At 53.0% G+C, this 27771-nt stretch overlaps 9 protein-coding genes across 9 annotated transcripts; 4 read left to right on the top strand and 5 right to left on the bottom strand.

Annotated features, from left to right (window-relative positions):
* On the top strand, positions 1-1785 carry sclB (putative C6 transcription factor; the record flags this gene model as incomplete). The annotated part of the gene is made up of 2 exons (XM_025631300.1): positions 1-657; positions 775-1785. The coding sequence occupies 2 exons, from the start codon at positions 1-3 to the stop codon at positions 1783-1785; spliced, it is 1668 nt and encodes a 555-aa protein (XP_025493320.1).
* Positions 1786-5481: 3696 nt separating this feature from the next.
* Positions 5482-7823, top strand: BO82DRAFT_391095 (high affinity methionine permease; the record flags this gene model as incomplete). Its single annotated transcript, XM_025638554.1, has 9 exons — positions 5482-5731; positions 5785-6024; positions 6079-6174; positions 6229-6304; positions 6353-6539; positions 6590-6858; positions 6919-7055; positions 7120-7372; positions 7456-7823. The coding sequence occupies 9 exons, from the start codon at positions 5482-5484 to the stop codon at positions 7700-7702; spliced, it is 1755 nt and encodes a 584-aa protein (XP_025493319.1). The 3' UTR covers positions 7703-7823.
* A 240-nt stretch (positions 7824-8063) lies between these two features.
* Positions 8064-10648, bottom strand: BO82DRAFT_353121 (amino acid permease). Its single transcript, XM_025634883.1, has 7 exons — positions 10321-10648; positions 9843-10224; positions 9576-9777; positions 9466-9507; positions 9257-9405; positions 8725-9189; positions 8064-8635 (listed from the first exon to the last, which is right to left on the bottom strand). Exons 2-7 carry the CDS (start codon positions 10184-10186, stop codon positions 8149-8151), a joined length of 1689 nt encoding a protein of 562 aa, XP_025493318.1. The 5' UTR covers positions 10187-10224; positions 10321-10648; the 3' UTR covers positions 8064-8148.
* Positions 10649-10882: 234 nt separating this feature from the next.
* Positions 10883-13531, bottom strand: dbp4 (RNA-dependent ATPase HCA4). The gene has a single exon (XM_025634882.1). It carries the CDS (start codon positions 13424-13426, stop codon positions 10991-10993), a length of 2436 nt encoding a protein of 811 aa, XP_025493317.1. The 5' UTR covers positions 13427-13531; the 3' UTR covers positions 10883-10990.
* A 126-nt stretch (positions 13532-13657) lies between these two features.
* BO82DRAFT_353119 (J domain-containing protein) lies at positions 13658-14796 on the top strand. The gene is made up of 3 exons (XM_025634881.1): positions 13658-13803; positions 13870-13913; positions 13996-14796. Exons 1-3 carry the CDS (start codon positions 13741-13743, stop codon positions 14525-14527), a joined length of 639 nt encoding a protein of 212 aa, XP_025493316.1. The 5' UTR covers positions 13658-13740; the 3' UTR covers positions 14528-14796.
* A 902-nt stretch (positions 14797-15698) lies between these two features.
* On the top strand, positions 15699-16634 carry BO82DRAFT_247744 (FAD synthase; the record flags this gene model as incomplete). The annotated part of the gene is made up of 2 exons (XM_025630842.1): positions 15699-15918; positions 16111-16634. Coding segments are annotated over 2 exons (744 nt in total), but the record flags the coding sequence as incomplete, so codon positions are not given.
* Positions 16635-17066: 432 nt separating this feature from the next.
* BO82DRAFT_332490 (putative RNA binding protein MSSP-2) lies at positions 17067-19227 on the bottom strand (the record flags this gene model as incomplete). Its single annotated transcript, XM_025633179.1, has 6 exons — positions 17067-17740; positions 17795-18112; positions 18170-18264; positions 18321-18410; positions 18465-18555; positions 18602-19227. 6 exons carry the CDS (start codon positions 19225-19227, stop codon positions 17464-17466), a joined length of 1497 nt encoding a protein of 498 aa, XP_025493314.1. The 3' UTR covers positions 17067-17463.
* A 1277-nt stretch (positions 19228-20504) lies between these two features.
* On the bottom strand, positions 20505-24191 carry BO82DRAFT_280133 (DDB1/RSE1 family protein; the record flags this gene model as incomplete). Its single annotated transcript, XM_025631291.1, has 5 exons — positions 20505-20807; positions 20874-21320; positions 21379-23285; positions 23343-24013; positions 24097-24191. The coding sequence occupies 5 exons, from the start codon at positions 24189-24191 to the stop codon at positions 20505-20507; spliced, it is 3423 nt and encodes a 1140-aa protein (XP_025493313.1).
* Positions 24192-25241: 1050 nt separating this feature from the next.
* cprA (NADPH--hemoprotein reductase cprA) lies at positions 25242-25603 on the bottom strand. The gene has a single exon (XM_025634880.1). The coding sequence runs from the start codon at positions 25595-25597 to the stop codon at positions 25403-25405; it is 195 nt and encodes a 64-aa protein (XP_025493312.1). The 5' UTR covers positions 25598-25603; the 3' UTR covers positions 25242-25402.
* Positions 25604-27771: the final 2168 nt, after the last annotated feature.

Below are 27771 nucleotides of genomic sequence, written 5' to 3'. Positions count from 1 at the left end.
ATGCAATCACTCGTCCTTCCCCCTTCTTCCTACATCTCTACAGAGTTCGGTCATCCAAGGTTAACCCCAGGCCAAGAGCGGCTTTCGTTCAATCTCCCTCGATCGACAAATGCTCGACGGTACACTCCTCGGGATTTACCGCCCCCTCGCTCTATGTCCGGTCCGGTCCCAGCAGAAGACTCGCTGGAGACTTCTGGGACCGCGAGGCGCCCCGGACATCCGGAGCTCTTCCAACCAGTATCAACCGCGAATGTAACAGCGCCGACGACGACACCTATCGTTGTTTCTGGCTCTCATCTTCCTTCGGGGCCCGCGGGCGCTGGAGCTGTTTCGGAACCGGTGGTGCAGCGCATAGTTTCCGCGCCCGGGGAGGAAGTGATACGGCAACCGCTCGGTGTTAGCGAGGCATTCGCTCCGACACGACTCCCACCTTCGCTCGGAGCTCAACCTTTATCGCAGTCTTCGGTGGTTGCCTACGCCCAGCCTCCGTTCGGATCGTCGCCTCCGGAGACCTCTACCCGACCACTACCGCAGAAACCGACGAGACGCACAAAAGCGCATGTCGCATCAGCGTGCGTGAACTGCAAAAAGAAGCATTTGGGCTGTGATCCAGCGCGACCATGTCGGAGATGCGTTTTGTCAGGAAAAGAGGTAAGTGTGGAAGGAGATTCCCGCCTAATCATCCCGGGAGAATTTGCCCGCTCTTGTTGCTTCGATCCCACATGCCAGCCACCGTGATACTGAATGGGGATAGATGTGCTAACCTCTCGGTAGGCTACATGTGTAGATGTCACGCATAAGAAGCGAGGGCGACCGCCGCTGAAGGCAGAAGAAGCATCCCTCAGAACGTATGCCGCACACCTGGATCGAGCAACTGCCGGGGAGCATCAAGGCTCTCAATCGAGACGGACACACATGCATCGAGCAACCTCCTCGCGGGAAATACGCCCCATGACAGACTTGCAAATGTTGGGAGGTCAAGCAGGAGCAATGGCCATGAGGGCCTCGTCGGGACATCCGCCCCGGTGGTCTGCTTCGATGTATCCTCACGCCCTCGATCCTGCCATGACCATGCAAAGAAGCATCGGTCATCGGAGATTTTCCTCCTCTGGATCAGTTCAGTCGATGACGACAACATCACCGCCCACCTATGTGCCGATGCCTGCTGGGTACAATCCCGCGTTGGGAATGAGTCGCATGCCTACGGGAGCTGGAAGGCATGTGTCCTCTTATACCCACCAAGCTTTGAATCCTGCGACGACCCCGCCGCAATACCAACAACAATTTATTCCGATGTCACCTTATGCGGAGACCACGAGAATGGCAAATCGAATGCCGATGGGAGAAATGCCAGGAGGAAGGGATCCTCGTGAAGGGTACGGCGAGTCGCCGGTCAGGCTTCCCCCGATCTACGCGCCAACGATGGGAACACCGGCTCATGTGTCGCAAGGCCATCGCTTGAGCAGTGACCCATACCCCGCAGTATGGTCGTCGCCCATGCGAGAGGACTACTTGCCACAGGAACATCGACAACACATGCCGTCCCACGGATATATCGAGCCGACTTCGCCAAACAGCCAAACGCGTCCGGGAGGATCCGATTCAGGATACGTCGATCCAGCATTACGACACTTGGGATCTATGATTCCTGGTGCAGAAGGACAATCGCTACAATTGTCCCCTTCACAAGCTCAAATGGAGCAATCTGCGGCTGAAGCTTATTCACAAGATTCAAGGCCAGCCAAGCGGAGAAAAATGGCCTTGGATGACATGGTCAATGACTAAAAACTGTCATCATGTCGTCCCTCAGACAACAATTCTCCTTCCATTTTCGGATAGCTTGATCTGAGGAGGCTCGGCTTGTAGCGGGTCTGCAACAGAGACGATCATGACGCACACTTTCTTTTGTGATATGCTTCGTTCTCGCTTACGATCTTTCTCATATTTCTGTTTATATATTCACCATCTTTATCTTTCCTTTCATTTCTTATGTGTTCTCTCAACTCAGCATTTTTGACCTCCAGCGCAAGAGCGCCGCTCGTCTAGCTACGACCCATTTTTTCCTTTGTCTTTCTCTGGAGCGGCATGATTGATCTACTCTTGATAGTATGTTTCCTATATTCTGTTGTTCGACGCATAGCGTGTTGCAGTCATTCTTTCAAGATACACTCCATGGTTTCTGGTTCCTCGGTTTAACTGTCATAGACGGCGTTGTGGGATTCCAAGCATTTCAACATCCACGGTTGCTGCATTGCTGCATTTGGGGAGAAAGGAAAAGATCTATTGTACCTTAATTGGATTATATGCCAGGCTATGTAGACGCCGGTGCTAATGTGCTGCTGGACAGATCCTTATTATAAGTGTGGGGTGCTTTGGTAGAAGTTTTGAATTTTAATATGTGTCAACGATGTTGGCACCCAATCTATACGTCGCGCACAACTGATATTCTCCGATGATACAGTCTCTTATATCCTAGTAATCCGGTTGCGGGTCTGAGGCTCACGTCTCCACCTTCGGAAATTATCTGGCTAGCCACTAGCTTGGCCATAGCAGCTGCTTTGCCTAGATATTTCGAGGACTTGGGTTGGTTGGAGTGCGTCTTTCAACAATCGAGGTTGGCGACAGCAGACTCGGTAAGCTTGGTTTGAATGAACATGGCTACTAAACGACCTACTGCTCGACCGTCAACCTTAGTATCCTGCAGAAAGTACCAGCCTAGCGGCCAAACTTATCTTCTCAGTGGAAAGGCAAGGCTCGGCCTGTATACCGGGACCGAGAGCGTGCACTTTCCAACGCAACCTCACCAGGCCGGATGGAGAGCGCATTTGTATATCTAATCAATTTTGTTTGTAATGCTTTCTGTGCCCCACGGCGAGGTATTCATCTTGGAGTACCGGCTGGAATCGACAACTGACAGAATCAATGTTTGATAGAGCTATGAACTCTGGAGATCTTCCTCCATTGTCAGGTGAGAGCCATCGTCACGGGACTTGTCGGCTCTTTTCTTAATTTTACTCACTACCAGGAAGAACCCGGCACTGTCTTTCTTCCACCTAGCGTCCGGCACATGGGCACTCTTCTGTCCACTTGCCTGTGATGATCATTCACTCCGTTTCTTCTTTTCTACAAACAAAGACTCGGAGTATACACCCAATCAGATGGCAAGCAAGGTGTTCTAAGCTAGAGTTTCTTCATAGTCAGGGAATCAACCGAGTCCGGTTCGCTCTTGGGAGAATCGATTTCAAAGGTGACCGGAATCGCACATATCACCCCCTGTTCCTGAGCCTGCATTTGTCCTCAGCATGCATGTTTGCTTCATGCCTCCCAAGTACTGATAGGTCACTCGAAAAATGTGCAGACACGCAACATATCACTTGCTCTCCACGGTGGATTTCGTGGCCAAACCCCGGGAAATGTTGGCGCAGTCTCCGCCACGGATTTCACTACGTGATTCGAATTGATACCCATACCAGTGAAGAGCCAGCCCATCCTCCACATTGTATGAACTTAAACTCTCCCTACGCTTCTTTACGAAATGGTATCTCTGACCATTGTCATCGCAGCCTACGAGATCCAAGCTCCTCCCCCCTTCTGAAGACCTGCAACATCATTGAACCACCAGATCAGTTCTCTTCTAACTGACCCGGATACGCGCAATGGCTATATACGGGACCACGTATTCACCTACAGACCGGAAGTAAAGGAGCGACCTCCTTTCTGGGGACGTGGACTCGGAGAAAACTCCCTATAGGTGCTTACCACCTGTCGCTTGTGGTTCCACTCCACGTTGCCAACCTGCAGGCATGGCATGGCAAAGCAGACCAAAATAGAAAAGCAAAGTGTGCAAGTGTCGGAGCCATAAGATGCCCTTCCCTGTTGCCGCGTTTGAAGCAGTCTAGATTTGGGTGCTGTCCGCATCTATGGGGAGGAGGCGTTTCGAATGTGACCGTCCGGGATACAGCGGGTATATTTATTGGCCTCGTGTGACTGCTATCTTCACGGGTGCATGAACTACTCTATTGTTATATGGTGTGGTGGGTTCTTCGCTTGTTTGTGTTGGCTGTGAGGCTGATTCAGGTGATCTACGGATTGTGTGGTAGGCCGGGACGGGTTTGGTTTATGGGTTGGTGGGTGCTGATGCTTTGCATAGATTGAGGACTGTGATGGTGTCGTTCACATCTAAAGGTCGAGTTGCGACTTGCGAAAAGGTACTTAGTTATGCTGATTGCGCATCCTAGGGAATAGCGATTTCGCCTTGAAATGCTCACTACTTGTGAACCGGATTGCACAGCACTCGCCACGAGGGATCTCACTGACATTAAGTAGGGGCCGCTATGGGCATCAATCGCGATGCACGTGGATCTCTGATCTTGATTGTCATTGGTGATAGACACTCAGGGTTGAAGGTCGACTTAAAAACAGATGCAGGAACTAGGGTATATTGAGAGGCACTATACTTATACTATGTGGCTAATCCAAATGATGTAGAGATTGCTGATAGGCGATAGGGATTTCGTCAACTATTTCAATTCTTGGGCTAGAACACCTGCACGGTCGATACCAATCAAGGAAACCTTGACGAGTGCGTTTATGCTTGAATCACCTAACCATCGTTTAGTTCAACGAATCTCTGAGGTTTACAAGTTATTCGAAGTGGCTGGATCTCTCGCTTAGATCGATTTCAGCGCGGTCATGGCTAGAGTTTCTTAGCGTGCTCCAGACATCGACATCTTGACAGCGTTGTCGTGGGCGGGCTGCCAGTGACGGAGCACACAGCTGGGGACCAATCCGCCACGATTACGATATACATAAATATCATGTCAGAGTTCGCTTATCAGAGATATGACCTTGGCATGCCGCTTTGATGCATCGTTTAAAATAAGATGTGGATGGCGACAGCAGCGATCAATCAAGCAAGCGCTTGCGCGACTTAGCGTTGAATGCTGTCATCAGCCCCTGCGATCGTGCAATCAACATCTCCTTACCACGAACATAAGCACTCATCGCCACAAAGGTAATGAGAAGCCTGGCTACTCAGCATCGCATGCCTTAGATAGAGTACTATTGTTGTATATCCTCAATTGATACCTCCACCCCCTTCATATACTCGACATCTGCTGGCTCGCAAGCCTTCGGAACCGAGCCCTAACTGTGCCTGGTGCCTGGGGTCAAGCAGATCGACGCGGCCCGATATCCAGCTTCTAAATTGCCGACGTCAACCCACTCAGCTTTCTTTCCCCGCGTTCTTAGTTTAAGCACCTCATTTACTCGAGCATGTCGCCTTCAAATAGACCATGCAAGATGAGCGCATCCAAGCAATCGCGTCATCAAATTCTACAATGAGCACCGTGTAGATAGCATCGCCGCCACCTCCTCTCCCTCTCACTCATGCAGATTTAATAACTACAATTGCCCCATCATAGACAAGATGTGAGCCAAAGGTCCGTCCCGATTGCCATCTTGATTCAGGTTGATCGAATCATGGGTTTCAAAATATTCACCAAGTCGGCAGATATCGAGGCCGATGAGCGCTCTGATGAATTCAGCGTCATCGACGATGGCAACCTACATTATACTGCTGCCGGGGGGGCCAATTCTTCCAAGTTGACCTATCAAGAAGCCAGCGGTGCTCCTATCGAGACGAAGTCTCCCTTGGGGTACTCTGTAGGCGCGGTGACGGTGATTGGCCTCAACCTGAACCAAATGATTGGGACAGGTGTATTCTCGACTCGTATGTTGACAATGCCACTACTACTCCTTTGATCTCAGCTAACAACATTATAGCTGCAACTGTTCTCTCCGGGGCCGGCTCTGTGGGCCTCGCTTTGTTCTACTGGGTGATTGGCTATGTCATGGCCGGTAGCATGCTTGGAGTTTACCTCGAGTTCCTATCATATTTCCCGAGTCGGTCCGGCTCCGAAGTGGTGTACCTCGAACAGTCATACCCACGACCGAAATACTTCTTTCCTACCGTCTTCGCCATGCAGACTGTTCTTTTTTCTTTCGCTAGTAGTAACGCTGTCGGCATGTACCCTTCACAGAGGAATTTTCAGGCGCAATGGCTAATGATTTCTGCAGTGCTGGCCAACTATCTCTTCAAGCTTGCCAATGTGGATTCAACCGCATGGATGCAGAAAGGCGTCGCAGTTGCTGCATACACAGTTGCCGTCCTGTGTTAGTTATTCCGAGAGCATCCTTCCCAAAATTCTTCTCTAATCTTGGAATTAGTACTGGCCTTTAACACGAAATGGTCACTTCGGTTGACAGATGCCATCGGATTCGTCAAGACTATCACGCTGATATTGTAAGTTCAACCCTCGTGTATCTGCGTGAAATACTGACCGTCGTCCAGTATCGGTATCACCGGGCTCGTAGTTCTCGGTGGACACACTTCTGTCAGGGATCCCACAGTCAACTTTCGGGATGCCTTCTCTGGAACTTCGGGAGCATCAGTATATGGTGCCACGAATGCCCTGGTCAAGGTCATGTTCTCGTATGCTGGCTACAGTAATGCATGCAATGTGGCAAACGAAGTCAAGGTGCGCGGCCTACTTCCTGACTGCTCTGCGCTATATACTGACATGACTAGAATCCGACCAAAACGATGAGCTGGAGCGCTCCAGCCTCGCTATTCTTGGTCGCTGTCTTGTACATGCTTGCAAACATTGCGTACTTCTCTGTTGCCACCAAGGAAGAGATTCTGAATTCAAGCACGGTCGCCGCTGGTCTTTTCTTCGAGAAAGTTTTCGGGTCGTCGGGTGCATCACGGGCTCTCAACTGCCTGATCTGTCTCAGTGCCCTGGGCAACTTGCTAGCTGTTCTCATCGGACAGTCGCGAGTGCTCCGAGAATGCGGAAGGTATGCTAAGGACTGTTCCATCCTTTCGGTCAAGGAATCCACACTGACAGCCTGAACCAGACAAGGTGTTCTTCCCTTCACGACATTCTGGACCTCGACCCGCCCCTTCGGCACCCCTCTAGGCCCATACTTCGTGAAGTGGTTCCTCACCGTCATCATGATCTTGGCTCCACCTGCGGGTGATGCCTTCAACTTCGGTACGCACCGGCTTTTTAAACACTGTGAGCCCATGATAGACGAACTAACGATGAACTATCATAGTTGTTGATCTGGGCGTATACCCCAGCAATGCATTCAACCTCCTCCTCGCCGTCGGGCTGCTTATCACGCGTCGCCGCCGCCAGCGTCTGAACGTCCCGTCATCAGGCTACCAAGCATGGACCGCGACCGTCTGCTTCGCCATCCTCTCCAGCTTATACATGCTCGTGGCACCGTGGTACCCGCCTTCCACCGGCGCGGACGGCGGCGACGTGAATTTCTGGTATGCGACATATTGTGTCGTGGGTCTCGCCATGTATGTTCCCCCCTTCTCTCTCCAATATATCAACTGTCCAACGAATCTTACCCACTTTTCAAACGAATGCTAATGAACCCCAGTGTCGCCCTGTGCGGAGTCTACTACTACATTTGGATCAAGGTCCTCCCGCGCCTCGGCCGCTATGAGTTCCGCCAGACCCAGATCCAAATCGAGGAGCACGCGACGGCCAACAAGCTGGTCAAGGTACCCGTGGACCGGCTGGAGGAGTGGGATCGGGAGCACGATGCTCTGGGGCGAGTGCGGCAGCGGGCTGCCCGGACGGCGTCGAACGAGACGGGGGAGATTGTGTATGAGACGAAGGCATGATATGATTTAAAAGCTAGAGGGTATCTATCTCGTAGGCTGTGCCCTTTTGGAGGGGGATGGAGGTGAAGGGAGCGGTATTGCAGTGGGTAGTGAGAGGTGGGTTTTGATTGTACATACATACGTCTTTATCCTTGTATCTAAGCAAAAGTTTTTTTTTTCTAGATGGAGCGGTCGAAAAATCCGTGGTCAGAGTCCATAATAGGAATAGAGTAATGATCAGTATGCTCAGTCATCAAGCATAGGTAGTGAGTGACCTCGGCACTACAGAGTAACTACTGAGCCTACTACCTCAAGCACGTCCATGAACCAAAAGGGCAGACCGAACGACTTACGAATACCCACACGCCAAGATCACATACACACACACACACATCAAATAACAATTAATATTAGGAACCTATTATCATAAACACCATAACCCCACGAACGGAGGGCAATTTTCGATTCTAAAAGAAAAGCCACATGCCCACGCGCTTGACCTTCCCAAGCAACCCCTTCTCCTCCTTCTGAAACCTCGCCAGAAACCCTCCACCTTTTTCTTCGGAGCTCTGGGCCTCCGCAACATGATCATCAACATCCTCGCCCTCGATATGCGCCAGATTATACCGATCGGTGAGCAGATCCATCTGGTCGACGCGGACGAACGTGGTGCGCTTGAAGAGCTTCCAGCCGACGAACATGACGAACATGATGGGGAGCTCGATGTAATACGACACGAAGTCCACGGCGTGGAAGCTGGGGCTGAAGCAGGACCACCCTTGCACGAGGATCAGGACGGCGTTGAGGACGATGGCCAGGATGGGGCCGACGGGGTAGGTCCAGTTCTTGTAGGGGAGGAGGTGCTCGAGGTTCTGGTGGCGGATGCCGGCGCGGAAGCGCAGCGAGGCGACGCCGATGAAGAGCCAGGAGAGTTGATTGGAGACGCCGACGATGCTTTACACAAGTGTTAGGGTTTGGGGCTTGTATGGTAGGGGGTTGGGGTGAATAGGGTGCAAAGGGGACTGGGGGCAAGGGGGACGTACTTCTGAAGCCACGACCACAATTGGCCGGCGCCGATGTAGCTGGCGCCGAAGCAGAGCCCGCTAATCACCGAGGTCGCCAGCACGGCGACCCAGGGGACTTGGAACCGGTTCAGGTGCCCGAACACCCGTGGCGCGTAGCCGTCGACGGCCAGCGTGTAGAGGAGGCGCGAGCCCGCGAAGAGCGCGTGGTTGGCGGCCGAGATCACGCTCGTCATGATCACCGCGTTGATGAAGCTGCCCGCCACGGTGCTGCCGGCTTCGACGAAGACGATCGTGAACGGGCTGGTCGCCGTCGTCTTGGAGGACAGACCCGGGTAGTTGTAGGGGACGTCCAGGCCGATCAGCACGATCGAGACGATGTAGAAGAGGACGATGCGCCAGAAGACGTTGCGGACGACCCGCGGGAGGGTCTTGGACGGGTTCTTGGTCTCGCCGGCGGTGATGGCGATGGATTCGGTGCCGCCGCTGCGGGAGTGGGTTAGTTTCGCGTGGCTTGGAATTGCACGAGGGGAAAAGAGAGGGGAAATCATACTAGGCGAAAGACGCGGTGACGAAGACGGAGGCGAATCCTCCGATTCCACCGACGAACGGAGCCTCCCCGGTGTAGAAGAATTTGTTTCCGATGTAAGTGTGATCCCTGTTGCCGCCGCAGTTGACAACGATACCGAGGATGATGAAGATCTATATCAAATTAGCATGGTCCCGTGCATATCCGATGCTGCACCAAGACGAAGAACATACAATAATGGTCACGACCTTGAGTAGACTCAGCCAGTACTCGATCTGCAGCACAACCAAAGTTAGCCAAAACACCAACCCACCATCCACCAACCAGAGCAGCGGAAACGAACCTCTCCATAAACCTTCACAGACATGACATTCAGAAAGATCACCACAAACAGGAAGATCAAACTGATCGCCCAGCCGGGAAAATTATCCGTCCAGAACTCGAGAACCAGCTGCAGCGCTATGATATCCGAGGCCGTGGACACCGCATCATTGAACCAATAGTTCCACGTCAGAGCAAATCCCAAAGCATCATCGACGAAACGACTAGTGCCCCAATCTCTGTTAGCCTCGATTGCGCGCGCACCAAAAAGACAGTGAAGCAAACTTACCCAGCAAAAGTACAGAACGAACCCGCAACGGGAATGAAAGCAGCCATTTCACCGAGCGACAGCATGGTCACATAGACGATGGCACCGCAGATGATGTAGGAGGTAAGCATGGACGCCGGGCCACCGGTGGCCAGCGACTTACCCGTGCCCATGAACAAGCCCGTGCCGATGGTGCCGCCGATGGCGATCATCTGCACCTGGCGGGCAGAGAGCTTCCGCGCCAGCCGATCCGCGCGGACAAATTGCGCATCCGCATCGACGAAGCCGCCAGATGCGCCGGGCCCTTTGGCCGGAGGCGCTCCTGCTTCGGCAGCGGGGTGCTTCTCGATGTCAGGGACTGCCATGGTTGTTGCGGTCTCAGAATGAACAAGCTTGTGAAAAGCTGTAACATTGCCATGTTAGCACATTCACCAGGCTGTAGAAGAAGGTAGGTAGGTAGGTCGGTAGGTAAGTGAGTTGAGGTGTTGTAGTTGCTCACCCAGTATACAGCAGACCAGTCCGTCCACCAATGACGACAGACTACCCAAAGCACTAAGAGTCTCGTCCAATGCGCAGCACGTGACTTGTGAAAAGTGGAAACCCCCAGACAAAACTAAGCCGAGAAGACCAAGAAAACTAGGCTAAATTTGCAGGCCAGATCGGCGTCTCAGCGCTTATATGAACTGCTCAAACCTCCTGGGCAAGACCTCGAGCCAGGGAAAAAAGAAGTCCATCTTCAAGCTGACAGCTCTCGCCCCGTCTTATTCTGCAATTGAAGTTTTTGACGTTAGCGGATGGCGTGATTGAAAAGTCTTACGTAGCAAGAATGGAATTGGCCATCACCGTCGCAAATTGTTCGATGGAACTGCCGATGCAAAGCGGGTTGGACCCACCTCTCGGCTGTCACCCACGTGATTGTGACTCCAAGATCAGATAGGCAGATAGAGTTATCGAGGCCCTCAACTGTATATACGAGCATCAAATCGGATTGATAGGTTGATGCACTGTATCTATACATACTATGCATATTATACAAACTATGCATTCAAAAAGTGTGGAACCACTGAAAATGCTTTTGAGATTATCCGCTATGTAACAATACAAATCAGAAACAATATCAAACACAAGGATATACCCATTGCAGAAGACAACCCTGAAACCCAGACAAACTACCCCAGCAAGCCTGCAGCCAAGGATTCCAGATCCTCCAAGGTCTGGATCTGCGGCTCGGACTCTTTCCGGGCCTTCTTGGCCTTCTTGGACTTGGGCTCGTCGTCGCTGTCGTCGTCCATGAACCACTTCTTGGGACGAGGGGCTTCCTCTTCCGCTTCTGATGCAGAGAATCCGCCATCCATGTCGCGGTTGTCGTCCTCCTTGTACGGAGCAAGGTAGGCCACCCTCTCCTCGCCCTCTCCTTCCTCCCCTGCCTCCGCAGCCAGCAGCTCGCGCTCGCGGGCCTTGCGCTTCTCCTTCTTCTCGCGCTTCTTCTGCTTGGCCACCTCCTTGTCCTCGACATCCGCCTGCCGCGTGCGCTCGGCCTCCTCCGCCAGGAAGCGAGCCTGCTGCTCCTTGGCATCGCCCTTGGCCTTGAAGTCCTCCTCGTCCTCCATCTCGTACAGCTCGTGCGCGTTGCCCTCGTCGTCGAAAACGAGCTTCGAGCCCTTGCCCTTGAACTTGAGCAACTTCTTCTTCGACTTGAGCAGCTTCTCCCGGCGCTTGGAGTCGATGACCAACGCTTGCTTGCCATCCAGCTGAACCACCTTTGTCGGTTTCTTCTCCGCGCCTTCCCCGTCTGTATCCTCATCCGAGCTGGATCCAGCTCCCAGATCCTTATCTCCGGCTTCGAAGCGGCGTTTGACGGACAGGAAGTCGTCATCCTCGTCGGCATCTTGCGTGGCAGTGTTGGGCTCGACCATCGTGCCGTCGTCATTGATAAGTTTCGAGTAGTGGTCGGCCAACACATCCTGGTTTCGTCGCTCGAACATGCGGTCATACTTGGTCCGTACTTGGGGCTCTTCCTTCTTGGTCTTCTTCTTCTTCTCACCATCTTCGTCCGACTCGTCGTCGCTGGACGCGTAGGCGGCCAGACGGGGCGCGTTCTTGCGCTCTTTCGTGTCCTCACCCTTGATGAACTTGATGCGGGGCGCACCGGGAAGACCCAGACTAGCCGCAAACTCGTCCAGCTTGAGGTTCTTGACATCGAATGTCTCCTTGTCCTTCTGAACGTAGATAGACTTGACGTAGGAGATAAAGGCCTTCTGGCCCAGGTACTTCAACTCGGGGTCCTTGAAGCACATATTCTGCAATTGGTCCTTGATACTCTGCTGCTTGTTCGCCTTCACGTTGATTCGCTCGACTTGAACCTTCTTCTGTTCCAAACTCTTCAACATGCCCTTCTCCTCGCTGGGGTCCAGGAAAAGTACCGCGCGACCGTCGCGCTCGTACCGTGCCGTACGACCCACACGATGGATGTAGGTATCAGCATCCTCCGGGCAATCCAGCTGGATGACCCAGTCAACAGCTGGGAAGTCCAGCCCACGCGCAGCGACATCGGTGGCGAAGAGCACTGCGTGTTGTGCCGACGAGAACCGGGTCGTGATATCGAGTCGGCCGCCCTGCTTCTGTCGGCCGTGAAGGTGCATCAAGGGAATACCGGGCTGCATGTGCCGGAAGGTCTCGTAAACGAACCGCACCTGCTTGCCGGAAGAGAGAAAGACAATGGTTTTGGTTTTCAGGTTGCTTCGGATGAAACTCCACAGGACATCGAGCTTCTGCGCGAGGGGGGTGACGACATAGTGTTGTTGAAGTTTGGAGGGGGTGGCGGACGAGGCGGTCTCGTGGACAGCCACGTATTCTGGATCCTGGAGACTCAGTCGCGCCAGGTCGGAGACCTTCTTCGTCTGCGTTGCGCTGAAGAGCAGCGTCTGGCGCTCCTTCGGGAGATGGCCGATGATCGCGTCCACGGTCTTCTGGAATCCCATATCCAGAATGCGATCCGCCTCATCCAGAACAAGCATCTGTAGGTTGTAGGTATCGAACAAAGCGGTCTGATCCAAGTGCTGCAGCATCCGACCAGGCGTACAGACCAAAATGTTCATCCGTCCCAATCTCTCCTGCTCCTCACGCAGACTCTTTCCACCGATAACGAGACCTGCAGAGAACTGGTGGTAGCGACCAACTTTGCGGAGGACTTCGAAGATCTGGATCGCGAGTTCGCGGGTCGGCGAAAGAACGAGGGCGCCCAAGCCGTCTTGCTCCGCCCATTGTTTGCGGTAGAGGTTCTCGAGAATAGGGACCAGGAAAGCCAGAGTCTTGCCGCTTCCCGTCTTCGCAGCGCCTAGAACATCGCGGCCCTTGAGCGCATGACTGATCGCACGGGACTGGATATCGGTCAAAGTCTTGTAATGAGATGAGGCGAGTCCGGAGGCGGTCGGTTCGGACAAAGGCAAGTCGGCGAATGTTTTGATCGAGTCCTTGACATCGAGCTCTTCCACTCGCTGGATGAGGGAAGACAGATCGTCTTGGGCACGCTTGCGCTTCAGATTACCGGCCCGCTGAGGTGGTTTGGCTTGCTTTTTATCACGAGGACCGTGAGTCGGAGCCATAGTGGGCTAGTCTAAAAGATCAAATCCCACAAGTGCGTCCACAGAAAGCAAAAGGCGAGAACTGGTATCGTGTGAGAACAATAATAATGCAACAACGATTTGGCGCTGATCAGAAATGCGAATCTCGATCTCCGGGCGGTGAAGCAACTTTTTTTTTCTCTCGTTTTGGTTACCAGGCGGGCCTAGTCGCCGATGACTCAGCCAGCGATAAGCCAATGCTTATCATCGATCGCCATTCAACTTGCAGACACACGACCAGTGCGACCCTGGGGAGAGCTGCCTGTTCTTGACCTGGACCCCGGAAATACAGCATCATGGCCTCCGAGGAACAAGATGCGCTGGACGCTCTCGAGCGGGAGGCGTCCGACTTTGACAAGGTGCCTTCCACTTCACCCCCCTCATCCCATCGACAATCCCGTCGCCAACGCTAACTCCAATCGCAGGATGCAGAGATTGATCGGATTAGGAACGCTTTTGTCTTGGACGCGTAAGTTGCGCGCATCATACTGCAAGAGCTAAGAATTGCCAAAGCGTGGTGACCAGAAGCTAACCCGCGATGGTTGGGATAGATACGCCGTGCTCGACCTCCAGCCGGGAGTCACAGAGAAGGATATCAAAATGTGCTATCGCAAAAAGTCCCTCCTGATCCACCCGGATAAGACCAAGAATCCGGCAGCCCCCGATGCCTTCGATCGTCTCCAGAAAGCGCACTCCGCACTCATGGACGAGAAGAAGCGCGAATACCTCGACGAATGCATTGCGGACGCGCGACGACTGCTGATCCGCGAGCACAAGTACAATCTCGACTCTCCGGAGTTGAAGACGGAGGAGTTCAAGAAAGAATGGCGTAAGATGACGGTCACAGTGCTCTTGGAAGAAGAGGCGCGGCGGCGTAGGCAGGCCAAGGCGAAGCTGCAAGAGGAAGGACGCGAACGGCGCAAGGAAGAGGAAGAATTGGAGGCACGGAAACGGAAACGCGACCAGGATAAAGCCTGGGAGGATACTCGCGACGAGCGAATTGGTAGCTGGCGCGACTTCCAGAAGGGACATAAGAAGGACGGGGACAAAAAGAAGAAGAAGAAAATGAAAGTGCTGGGATGAAAATGCCCCGGAAGCACCGGTGACTGAACTCTGAAATGCGAGATTTCAAGCTCTGGGGACGATAGTCTTAATGAAACCTATATACCATGCTGTTTACCTTCGGTGTTTTTGCTTTAGGGCTGTTTGTCAAATGCTATACAGAGATACGTTCGATCGAATTTGATGGAGACCCGCTCAGCACTGTCACCGTCACTCAGGGTAGGGCAGAGCATATGTTCATCTGATGTCCTTCCTTAAGGACGGTCCAAACCTTGCAGACTGTAGACAGCGCCGGGAAAGAATACAACCACATGAAAATGGACCATAAGCAAGAGAGTGTGGCTCGCCACACACTCCCTCTTTAGCTCTCTATACATTAACAGCAGCCCTGGCCCAGTACTCATACCAGTGAGAGTGCGCACCAAGGAGAATACCCATTCAAGCAATCAAAGCCAGGAACAAAGCGAAGCAATGAATTAATTGCATTGATATCCGATCTGACGGCGACAAGAAGGCGGTGAGCGCGGAGGAAGGAAGTTCAATGCGGGGGGCAGAAAGAACATTCCAGTCTCAGTGGCCGTGGCAGCGTCACATCCATCTGTCCTCCCCCAAACCCTCAATTGAACCATCACATTCAGGGGTTTGCGACTTCTTCTTATATACTTGCCATGCCCTAGCCTCACTCTACGTTCTACACACCTTTTCTGTATATTTCTCCACATTGCTTCTTATAAATATCACGATACCTACCTTACTTGTACCGAGACGGTACTAGTACCAACAACTACCAACGAACTTAGCCTAGGCTGGCACTCCGCGGCATCAACCACGCCTATTTCGGCCGCCCTAAAAAGCAAGCTGATAACCATCCCGAGTCATCATCGCTACCAACCAGAACCCCTCCACCTTTTCCCACCTTTTCTCCCTCCGCTGCCCTTCCTTTACCTCTCCTTACCCTACCACCCCCAAGGGACCCAGAACGAGAACCATGTCCTCCGAACCGGCCACGTCTCAACCTAATGGCACCTGCGCAAGCGCAGCCGCCGCACCCCACACTCCTACCGCATCATACCCCGCCGCCGCCGATGATGCCGAACAGCAGGCGACAACAGAAGCCACCAACATCCCCCTCAAGATCGACGCTACTACTAGCAAAGACAATGCCAACGATGACGAAACCAATACCGCACCCCCACCACTAACGACCACGATCGCCGCCCTCCACGACCAGATCCAGCGCTTCCTCTCCGAATCTCACCCCGCGGGCTCCCTCCTCGCCGCCGTGCAGAAGCAAACGCGCGTGACCCTGGACGTCTTCGCCGCGGCCCTGGACAGTTTCCCCCTCGAGAACCTCTCCCTCTCCTACAACGGCGGCAAGGATTGTCTGGTGATGCTCGTGTTGTTTCTCGCGAGTCTCCACAACCTACCGACGACGACGACGACGACGACGACGAGGCAACAACACCACCAACAAGCTCACCAAGAACAACAACAACAACAACAGACACAAACAACACAACCACAACCACAACCACAACCACAATCCCAAACTCAACCCGACGCACAACCCCAAACACAGCCACAAAACCCGACGACGACGACAGGCACTAAGTCTCTAACCTCCATCCCCGCCATCTACGCCCTCCCGCCCGACCCCTTCCCCGAAGTGGAGGAGTTCGTCGCCTGGTCCGCCCGCCACTACCACCTCGACATCGTCAAGTACACCACCGACCCGCCGCGCGCCACCATCCGCTCCGTCTTCGCCGACTACCTAGCCCAGCACCCGGCCGTCCGCGCCATCTTCGTCGGCACCCGCCGCACCGACCCCCACGGCGCCCGCCTGACCCACCAGGACTACACTGACAGCGGCTGGCCCCAGTTCCTGCGCTACCACCCCGTCATCGAGTGGCATTACACCGAGATCTGGGCCTTCATCCGCCACCTGGGCCTGCATTACTGCTCCCTCTACGATCAGGGGTACACCAGTCTGGGTGGCACCGCCGATACGCGCCCCAACCCTAAGCTGCTGCGCCCGGGGGCCGAGGCCGAGGCCGGCGCGGATCAGTCGCGGTATCGTCCGGCGTATGAGTTGACCGAGGATTTGGAGGAGAGATTGGGCCGCAATTGACGTCTGCATGGCATCTGTCGTTTGCGTGCCTCGGGCACCCGTAGTCGATCGGTTCAGCGTGCATTGAGATAGGGGCGCGGTGGGACAGATTGCCCGCCGTCCCTTTTTTGAACCTCATGGCATTGTTAAGGTTATCAACGACATGACTTCGAGGGTAGATGGCTCGCCTCCTTGATTCTTCAAGTTGATAGACATTAGCACTAGCAGTGCTGGTTGCTCCGTGCAGGAGGACTTGGGTTTCGCAGTATCATTATCACTATTATTCCCAGCCTGTAGACTGCGTTGATAGTTTTATGGAGTCGAAAGGAGTAACCATGATTAGACACAAACAGGAATGCCACCTTTCCACTCAATTCCATCGCTTCATGATCCTTTCACCTTTCTTTCCGTGAGTACCAGAATGGCCAGGTTGTAAGAGATACAAACTCCTAAATCAGACATGATTCTGCTGAACATACAATTGTGGCTGTCGTCAAGAAATGAAGAACAAATAACACGCAAACGGCAAAAGCTCAAGAAGACGAACAAAAGCAATGCAGCAAACATTAAGGTGATATGACATCTGAAATGGATGAGGCAGTCGAGACCTGTATCAGTCATCCATCTCCGTGGTTAACATGTGGACCTCTACACATGCAGTTAGAAAGGCGATCCTTCTCAAAGGGCATGGCGCATAGCAGTGCAGCCTCTCATGTCCTCTGGCCGGTTGTCCGCCACTGAAGATAGGGAAAAATTCGGAATTCTGAACAAAAAGAGGAAAGCGAGAAGTAGAAGCAAGCGCACGTTGCATGAGGAAGCAAACGTATTGGGCACGGTTGACGTTCAAGGCTCAGATGACCGAGCGGGGTGAAGTCACGATAACCTCCTTGCGTGCTGAAATTGGAGACACGGAACCAGCTTTGACGTTGCTCTTGCGAGGACTAGACTGCTCGGAGCGAGTCTCAACACAAGGAGTTGCTGGGAAGTTCATTTTTGCAGAGACATTGTCAGTCCAGGCATTGCGTTGCCCTCGACCGAGAGGTGTGTTCTCCAAGGCTCTTGGCCCGCCTTTGGATGACCAAGAGTTGAAGCGCACGTTCCCCGCCTGGCTCTTCATTAGGGGATACCTGCTTGTATCGTCAGCATGCCTTGGGAGGGAACGGACACATTCAGTAACGTACGATGGGGAGATGGATGTCGCAGGAGTCCAGGTTGATCCCACACCGACTGGAGAGGCGTAGCTGGCCTGCGAGTTGGGGCTGATATGCGACACTCCCTGTTGAATACGGTGCAATGAAGGCGATGGGGTAGATCCTTGAACGACCTCAACCGAGTAGTTATACTCCCCAGCACGGTATGCGCGTCTCTCGTTGCTTTGCTGCTTGAGAAGCTTCTGGGCCTTCGTATCCGCAAAACGAAGAAGCAACTTGACTCCATCCTTGGAGACGACGTTATGGAACTCTCCCAGCACCTTCTCTGCAATGTCACGCGTTTCAAAACTATGGCAAAAAGTCAATCACGATTCGAGGCTCACGCCGCCGTTTCGAAACACTAACCGAGCAAAGCCAACCTCCTTGCTCACTCCGGTTTTCTCATCGCGGCTGATTTTTTCCGAGACCACACGATATGGCTCGAAGTGACGACGAAGATCCTATGATAAAGTTAAATTAGTACAAGCTTTCTTTCTTCGGGCACAAGCATGCTCACAGCCTCTGTCCACTCAATCGGAAGGTTTGTGCAGTAGATGTTGGTCGAAGACTTATCCTCCAGATCTTTGAGCCTAGAGTTGCGGGATTTCTAGGAGAATATAAGTGATCAGATAGCAAATCTTTTGGAGAGACGACAGCACACCTGGGCGAAACTGGCCTGATAGCCAAGGTAGAAGAAACCGCGGATGCAGTTCTCGCAGGACTCGAAGTTGTAGTATTGGACGAATCCAAATCTGGAACACTGTTAGAGAGAATATCAGGACGAGAACACAGACAAACCCTTTGCAGAGGCCCGTGTCCAAGTCAACAATAGCTTTGCAGCGATCTATTTTCCCGAAGCGGGAAGCATAAGCATGCAACATATCATCAGTCGTCTCCGGAAGAAAGCCTCGAATGTAGACATTGGTGATCCCCTCTCGATTCTCGAGACACTTAGCAAGAGTGAGATCAGATGGGTTGGTCCACATGGCGGGCACCGCTCGTGGAATGAGTGGGTCTTGCTGCGTCAAACTCTCGAGATCCTGGAGAATATAGCCCGTCGGAGTCTTCATCATCTGGAGAGGTAGACATGTCCCACTGGGCTGAGGCAGGCCATTGAATCCAAAGTTCGACAAGCCAGGTCCTTCCAGGCCAGCATTTGGGTTGTGGAAGTAGTCGCTTGGGGAAGTCGGCACCACCGGACAAGGCGGGGCCAAGCCGGAGTAGAGGCCATGTGCAGGTACATACGGGCCCTGGTCAAGAGGCAGTCCGCTGAAGATAGTGCCATTCGGCAGAAGAACAAATTGATTGTAGGGGGGCATTGCCATTGGCATGTTATTCTTGACACCGCTGTACTTCGGTCCGGGCCTCTGGTTGTGATATCCCAGTCCACCGAAGAGAGAAGGCAAGCCATGAGGATCAGGCATCTGATTGGAATCAGAGACAGGAGGATGCATAGTAGCCGCCATCGGTAAGTTGACTTCTATCAGAGTATTAGCCATGGCCCGTTGGTTGGGAGAAAAGGGCAAATAGAAAAGAAGCACGAGTACTCACGATGATGGGTAAAACAGCTCAGGAAATTTGGCGAGACAAAATCTAAGACCCCCTGTGAGCGATTGCAGCCGGCTTGCGGAGCAGAAGAAGTAGAGTTGAGACTTACACGGTAAATGGGATGGTAAGGAAGAAGATGTCGGACGTGAAGGCAATGAATGACTGCTAGCAGAGGAGGAATTGGTGGGGGTCTTGGAAGAGGAGTAGGAGGAAGAGGAAAAGGACAAGGTCGCGGGAGTCAAGTTGGGAGACATTGGAGGAGAGAGCAAGAAAGAGGGCAGAATGGGAGGAGTTGGCTGTTGCTGTTGCACTTGCTGTTGCAGGAGGAGGAAAGAACGCCTCAGGACTCTATCGCAGTCACCGGCACCTTCCCTGCCTTTGCTTTCAGGGGAAGGAAGAACCGTAGCAGGAGGAGGAGTCCCAATCTCGTCAGTGACCTGCGATTTCCGAGGAGTTACGGCTCCTGCCTTTCTGATCAAATCAATTTCCTCGTCAATCGGCCAACCACCATCACGCCAGGGAGGTAAAGTCATGACTGCAGTCCAGCTAACACAGGCAGATAGATAGACTACCACGGGAATTGCTTAGCTGAGTGTTGCGAGAATGGGAGTAGAGAGGGGAGGGGGAGAGAGAGAGACAGAGAGAGAGAGAGAGAGACAGAGAGAGAGAGAGAGAGAGACAGAGAGAGAGAGAGAGAGAGACAGAGAGAGAGAGAGAGAGAGACAGAGAGAGAGAGAGGGGGTGTGTGCGTGTGTACTGAGGAGAGGGAGTGAGGAGAGTTGAGTTGGTTGCAGTGGAGACCAAGGACTTAATGAGAGATAGATTTTGCTCCTCCTACGACATGCTCACTGATGGACCCCATAATTCTGCGCCCTACACACGTCTACTCATTTAGGCCTTTTGTGGAAAAGACAAGGCATTATAAGCGCTGCTCAAGTGATGTTCTTTTGATTGGCACGGTACGACAGAATGATGAGTATACATGGCGGACACCCTTCACTTTAGTCAGAAGCTGATCATATTATGACATCTATACAGCATGGTGGAAGTAGGTAAACAATCGTCCATTTCTGAGTCACGAAGTAGTTGATGTCAGGATGCGGAAATTGTACCCGTGATCACGGATTAAATGTCATCCAAATCTCTCGAGCTTCTAGTGCAGTCGCCGTAAAGCCTCTATCATAACCTTAACTTCGCCAACATCCGTCGCGCCCACGGACCTGACGATCTCATCCTGTACACTTGGTTCGCAGGTCAAAAACCGTTCTATTAATTCACCGTCCACAAAACGATACGGTTCTTTGGCTTCGCGCACCATGCTGCGGAACCCACGGAACTCATTAAATGGGATGTTACCCAGAGACTCGACTTTACCTGCCATGGTGGCTTGCAAGCGCATCAGGAAGTCCTGGTGTTGTGGGTTGATCGCAGCAAATAGGTAGATTGAGCCCTCGACCTGTTGTAGAGCAGTCAGAAGTCTGCACAATAATTAGGGTGATATCAAAAGAACAGGATGACATACCGTGCCCAAGAACGCTCGGGGAGTGACAGTTACACTCGCCAGTTGTTGTATGTGGACCGGCCGGATTCGATTGACCATCTCCCCTAGCGAGATCTCACCGGTGACCTCCAATCTGCGCTTGTCGTCCTCCTCGACACCGGTCCGATTGCGGCGAAGCACAATCAAGTTACCCTCGGCGTCACTCTCCAGAAAAGTGTCCTCCGCGATGCAGGCGACACCTGTGGCCCAGACCGTCTGGAAGTGGCGAGCTACCTCTGTCAAAGTGTCGGGGAGACCATCTTCACCTTCCTTCCATTCTACCAAGCAGACACTCTTCATCAGATCTGCGACAGCGATCACGTTGCCTGTCACCGTTACATCCACAGGCGCAGTAGAGGTCCTGTAACTGGCTAATTTCTCCAGCTTCATCGCCCCAAAATTGTTGTTGACCACTTTATAGACCACGACCTACTGATTGTTAGTACGCGGGGAAAAGATCGCTCACAAGTGTCGCTGGAGAACTTACAGTCTTGACGAGAGCCGCTACAATCTTCTCACCTAGCATGGCCAATGCACGACAGGCACCTTTCACAGGCAGTTCGGCTACCTTGGCCAGTTTCCGACCATTGTCAACCTCGAAGACCAAGATCCGACCTCGAATCGACTCTTCTCCCTCATCGTCCAGGTACGCTGTGCCAACGACGAAGCGATCCTTGATCACCTCCCGACCATTTTCATCTTTACCGGCTGAGAACTCGGCACGGACAACGCTCTCCACTAACTCCTCGGGTTGAAAGTCAAAGGAATCGAGGCGTCGGAACAGAATCTCATCCGCAAGGACAAACCTGCTTTGAACCTGCTCTTCGCCGTCTTTCAGTTTGCGCTCGATGGTGCCAATGCCAAAAGCTTTCTCCGAAGGTGTATAAGCTACTCTGCGGGCAGTTGCGCCCACTGGAAGGGTCTGGATCTGCGTTGTTCTCTCCGTGTCCACCAGAGCGATCTTCAGATCGTGGCGCGTGGCAACAGCGATAGCTTCGGGATATGCCTCGGAGTTGAAGTGGCAGATGCGAGAAGCGCCCTCAGAATTCACAGCGGAATAGATAATGCGACCTTCAGAACCATATATAAGGCTAGGGTTCTCACAAGTTGCAAAAACATTGTAGAGTCCATCCCCTCTCGGGAGCTTCTTGAAGGTCGGCTGCTCAGAGCCAAGGATGAGTTTGTTCATGCCTGACAAAGAGTAGTCTTTGGTATCAAATGAATAGGTGATGACACTACCATCTGCCATCGAAATGAAAAGAGTAGATGGATTGTTAATGAGGACATCCGCCACAAGGACAGAGCGAGGAAAAGCCTCGCCTGCAGGGCCCAACGATAACGTGTGGAGGTCACTCAAGTCTTCCAGCTTCAAAACCGAGACCTTGGCCAACTGGGGGAATGCGACGATACAGGCATCAGTGGGACACGAAGGGATTGTGACGCCAGAGATTTGACTGTCGGCGCCGAAGTCTTTCTGCGTCACTACCTGGGGTTCATTTTTGAGTGCTAGAACGGTCACGAGTTCGCCGCCACCAACAAGGACCATACATTCATCGTTGGCCGAAGCAGCAGTGATTACCAGCTGGTTAGGTGGTGTCCACTCGTATGTGACCATGCCACTCTCAAAATCGGCGATCAGGACTCTTTGTTCGGTGACCTGTAATATCCGGCCACCAGGTAGATTGGCGGCGAGAAGTGTGTTCTCCGAGAGACTCAGCCCAAGGAAGCCATTGAGTTCCTCCACCTCACCCTCCGGAGTAAACTGGAAAACTCGTGTTTCATCCACAAAGGTCACAAGGAGGGTATCAAGGAATCCACCCCGGGCGGCTACTCGCAAACCCCACAGATCGGTGATGTGTTCCATCTCACCCAGCACACCCAACTCCTCCATGCCGACGCCGCTTCGCACGCTTCTGAGAGTCCCGTCGTCGAAGGCACCTGAACCAGTGACGATGCGGGCTTGTCCTGAAGAGAATTCGTGCGTTTGACTCTCGTTGGTACGGTTCCCAAGGTCCATAATCGTGAAGTCAAGGATCGGTGCCACATTGGAGAGCGTCTGAATTACCTCGAATGACCCATTTCCGATCCGAAGTACTTGTGAATCACCTTGGTGGGAGCCGACAAAAATGATTCCAGCCCCAAGGTACACTAAAACGGATGCCCGTGATGTGTTCCCTAAGTGATCCAACTTCCAAGACTGGACCTGATTGTTGGAATCCAGAACCAACATGAGGAGAAACAATCTTCCGTAATCATCAGCTAGCAGCCAGCGCTGACTATCCACACGCTCCCATGCCACAAATACAGTAGCCTCATCTAAAGGACGAGACACAATCTCGTTGCTGTCCGTATCGACATATTTGATAGACGTCTCTCCCAGGACAAGAAGACCGCCTAGTTTGATCAGTCACAGATCCTTTTAAGGCATGAAAGGGTGGGGGGGTCACAAACCCAAAGGAGCGGGCACTGGTATAAGATGAGAGGCCCCAAGGTCGAGTTCCTCGGAAAAGCCGTCTAGCAGCTCCTCAAACGAAGCATCCGCGCTCACAGTAGCGGTAGCCGCGCTGTAGTGCAACTCCCGAACCTTGAGTCTCACTTTCTTCTGGTTATCCTCATAAAGCAGCGCAATCCGGGGCAACCCCGACTGGACGTGCAAAAATGCCGAGGAGCGCACGAACAGCTCGTCGATTCGGGTCGTTGTCGGCTCGCCAAGCTCACCAATGCGGGGTGCATCCGGCCCTGAAGGCAAGGTAACCTGTCTTCCTCTCCTCTTGCTGGGCAACTGCACGATGGGAATGACCGCAATGACACCCTCATAAACTTCGAGCGTCATGAATCGGCCACTCGGATCGATCAAGCAACGATTGCCCGTTTGAGCCTCCCGCGAAGACGGGTCAGCGACATCCACATAGTTCCTCTCTGTGCGCACTTGATTCCGCGTACTATCCCACGATAGTGTGCAGTAGGTGTAGCGGTCTGTACCCACAACGAGGTGGTCGGTGGTAGAGTCGGCGGGAGCCGGAAGTCGGGCCAGCATCGTGACTCTGGCGAAGAGAGAGCACGAAGCGGCGAGGCTCAATCCATCGGGAGTGGGATTGTAGAACTCGAGTCGGTTCGCCTTCCTGTCGGGAAATGAAAGAAAACTGTTAACCGCTGAACCGCAACGCAAAGGCCCGTCTGAATTGGAGAAGCAGGGGCAACCAACGCGACAACCAGAACCTCCTCCTCCGGTTTCATGAACTGCAGCGTCAGCGCATGTCGTATGCTGCTTGCCCGGTGGATTGGCACAACGTAGGCCATCCTGGCGGTGGCACTAATAGCTGGTTGCGCTTTTCGCTGTGGGGACTACTGCGGGGATATGATAACGAGACGACAAGCGACGGGCGCCCCGGGACAATGTGAGAACGCAAGCGAACGTGGTGGTTAGGTCGGCGCTCTCAAAACTGTAAAAGTAATTGCATAGCTTTCCTGCGAGCCGAACTATTCAAATGCGGATGGGGTGGGATTGCCAAAGGCCAAGAGGCTGGAATGGTAGGATTAATGATAGTGAAATGACGATGGTCGCGGCGGGTTCCTCCCGCTCAGCAGAAGATGGCTAGCCTCTAACTCCGTGTTATGCCCGAAGATCGGTGCTACTGTATCTTCACCTCTCTTTCACGTCAACCAGCCGAATCAAGACAACGTCCTCTCTACTAGGGCAAATCATCTAATATAGTACACTCGGCTTCTTCATTCATACACGTCTACACTCCAAATCTTTCCATATGAGACGACGAATAGCAGTTAGTTTGATAATGTCACGAACGCGGAAATCACGGAACCTGTGAGGTTGTCTCGAACTCAAAATAATATACAGTAACAGATGCTTCTCAGATTTGTGTAATCATGGGTCTTTATATAGCATTCTTGTGAATCATTTGAAGGTAGGGGGAAGCTATCATCATGATCTATCCTGGTTCCCTGCAAAAGTCGATGACCGAAACTCGGCCGACACACCACACCAATAACTCTGCAGAACCAATCAATGCCGCAGAGAAGAACCAAACACTAGGCATACATGAGCCACGCCAAGCAACAGACCAAGAAATGCGGCGAATTTTATATGCAAAGATCATCTAGACATGAAAAAGAACGAATCAAAAAGTCGTATCGAAAGAAAGGATCACTATCACCTATGCACACCGAAAGGAATCATGACCACACATCTTCCTGGTAGCTACCACTGCTGCGCATGTGCTTAACCATCTCTTCGCCCTTTTCGGCAGGAAGACCGCGCTGCTTGGCGATGATTTGGCCAAGTACAAGGTTAACCTCACGCGCCATGTTCGCAGCGTCACCACAGACATAGAAGGTTGCCTTCTGCTTGAGAAGGTCGCTGACGAGTTCGGCATGCTCGCTCAAGCGATGCTGAACATACACCTTCTGTGAAGATTCGCGAGAAAACGCAGTGATGATCTTCAGCGAGTCACCAAGCTGTTCTTGGTAAATCTATAGGAATTATTTGGTGAGTCTCAAGTGCATACTAAAAAGAGGTCAGGAGAGCCAGAACATACCTTCCATTCATCCTGATACATGAAATCCTCGTTGCGGTTGCGGCAGCCAAAGAACAAGACTGTCGGTCCAACCTTCTCGCCCCTGGCAGCCAGAGCAGCTCGTTCCTGAATGAATGCACGGAAAGGAGCAACACCAGTACCAGGCCCGACCATGATGACAGGCCGAGAAGGATCAGAGGGCAGCTTGAAGTTCGAGTGACGAACATGGACAGGGACGTGGATACCATCATACTTGTTGCGCGGACCGTTGATCTCGTAGGTCAGTCCGTGAGGGTCGGGAGAAGGATCGCCATTTTGCTTTTGCTTGAGGGCAAGGAGATAATTCGTCGTCACACCCTTGACAACATGAGAGGCGCCAGGCAGACGAACCGACTCCACAACCGCAGTGACACTGATCTTATCTTTTTGCGCAAGGGAGGACGAGGAGATAGAGTAGTAGCGAGGCTGCAGCTTGGTGAGGCCCTCAATGAGTAGAGAGAAAGGCACGGCGGAGAACGGCTTGGAGGTGATGCTTTGCAGAGCCTGGGCGATGTTGAAGCACTGGTTCGAAATCTTCTCATGGAAATAGTCCTTGTCGCTACCGAGACGAACGATTTCCGCCTTGCTCTCCTCATCGGGAGCAAAGGCGGCGAGAGACGAGACGAATTGACGAGAGACGGGGGCACAGACTTCCAAATAGTAGCGAACAGCGGCATCGTACGTGGTAGGGGTGGGGATCGGGACCTTGGCGGTCACATCAATGCCCTTGATGTTGATAACCGTGTGTCTCTTTCCTTCGAAGCCGAAAACTTGGAGGAACCGATCAGCTTCCGCACCAGCATTGGTTGGCCAGATAGCGATGTGATCGCCGGTTTGGTATGACAAGTTGCTTCCAGCAATACTGATTTCCATGTGCAGACAGTTACGATCCTTGACAGTGAAAAGTTCACGAGACTCGACAATCGGGGCAATGTAAGGGTTGTGGGCAGAGAAAGGGCCTTTCGGGCTGCCTTCGAGATGACCTTTGGTGGCCTCACCAAGGTAAACAGAATCGTCCTCAGGGCTCAGAGAATCATCTTCGGTGACAGAGAAGACGGGCTCATACTCCGCCTCCCGCTCCTCCAGGCCAATGGCTTCAGACAGCGCCGCCCACATGGGCTCCTTCCAGGCCAAAAAGTCTTCTTCCATGGTACCTGCGCCGTCATCACCCTCACCGGCAGTGCCAATCCGCTGAGCTCCGAGTTTTTGGAAAGCGGTGTCCACGTTGCGGACCATCGAATTATAGTGCTCGTAAGTGTTGTTACCCAGGCCGAACGCAACATACTTGAGGGAGGAAAGCGGCTTGTCCTCGGCAGAAGCGCCGCTCTCAAAAGCGATGTCCTCGCCGGTGAGGAACTGGTAGAACTCCACAGCGTTGTCGGTGGGTTCACCTTCACCGTACGTGGCCAAAACGAAAAACGCAACCTTATCGTCGGGGAACTGGTCCAGGTTCTCATAGTCATAATCCTCAAGATCAGCGACCATGGTCTTGAGCCCGAAGCGCTGAGATCCTTCCTTTGCCAATCGAGAGGCATAATCCTCTGCGGTTCCAGTCTGCGATCCATAGAAAATCACACAGTTCTTGCCAGTTTCTTCCAGCTTCTCGACGATGTTTCTGGATTTGCCGGCCTTGGCGGCACCATTCAGGGCGGGACCTGTAGAGGCATAGGGGTCTTTGGCAACAGCCCAGTAGGTGCCCTTGGTGAAGTAGGCTACGCTACCCACCAAAAGCACTGCCAAGACTACCAAATCGAGGGTGTCGAGTTGCGCCATGATGACGGGGAGGGTCTGTGGGCGATGCGAGAGCAATAGCCCCGGGGTTAATGTTCAGACTGGATAAGCCTGGCAGGAAGCGCAGACTGACTCGAGCGGAGAGACGGGAGGGCGCAAAGAAGGGAGGGGGGGGGGGGGGGGGGGGGGGGGGGGGGGGGGGGGGGGGGGGGGGGGGGGGGGAGTAAACGGAAGAAAACCGAAAGGTCCCTCAGGCTGTATCGAGTCCGGGCAGCGATCACCAAAGGAAGAATTCCAAGCAGGTGGCGTGCTCCAAGGAGGACTCCGGGGGGAGAGTACAAATATGGAATGGAAATATAGAAGGAAAGAAGAAGAAGAACGGAAAGGGAGAAGGAAGAAGACCAGGGCCAAGACCCGAGGAGGGTAAGATGAGGGAACCGTGGTCTGATCTAGGGAAAGACGAAATGCCGATAATCAGTTGGCCTCAGTCACAAGCAGCAAGCACAACAGACCGCCGGCGCATCAGAGAACAGCGAGGAGACGGAGGGGCGCCGAGAACCGGGCGGGAACTGTTGAGG

Source organism: Aspergillus uvarum, assembly GCF_003184745.1.
Source record: "Aspergillus uvarum CBS 121591 unplaced genomic scaffold BO82scaffold_18, whole genome shotgun sequence".
Lineage (NCBI taxonomy): Eukaryota > Fungi > Ascomycota > Eurotiomycetes > Eurotiales > Aspergillaceae > Aspergillus > Aspergillus uvarum.
This window is presented reverse-complemented; position numbering and strand designations above follow the sequence as displayed.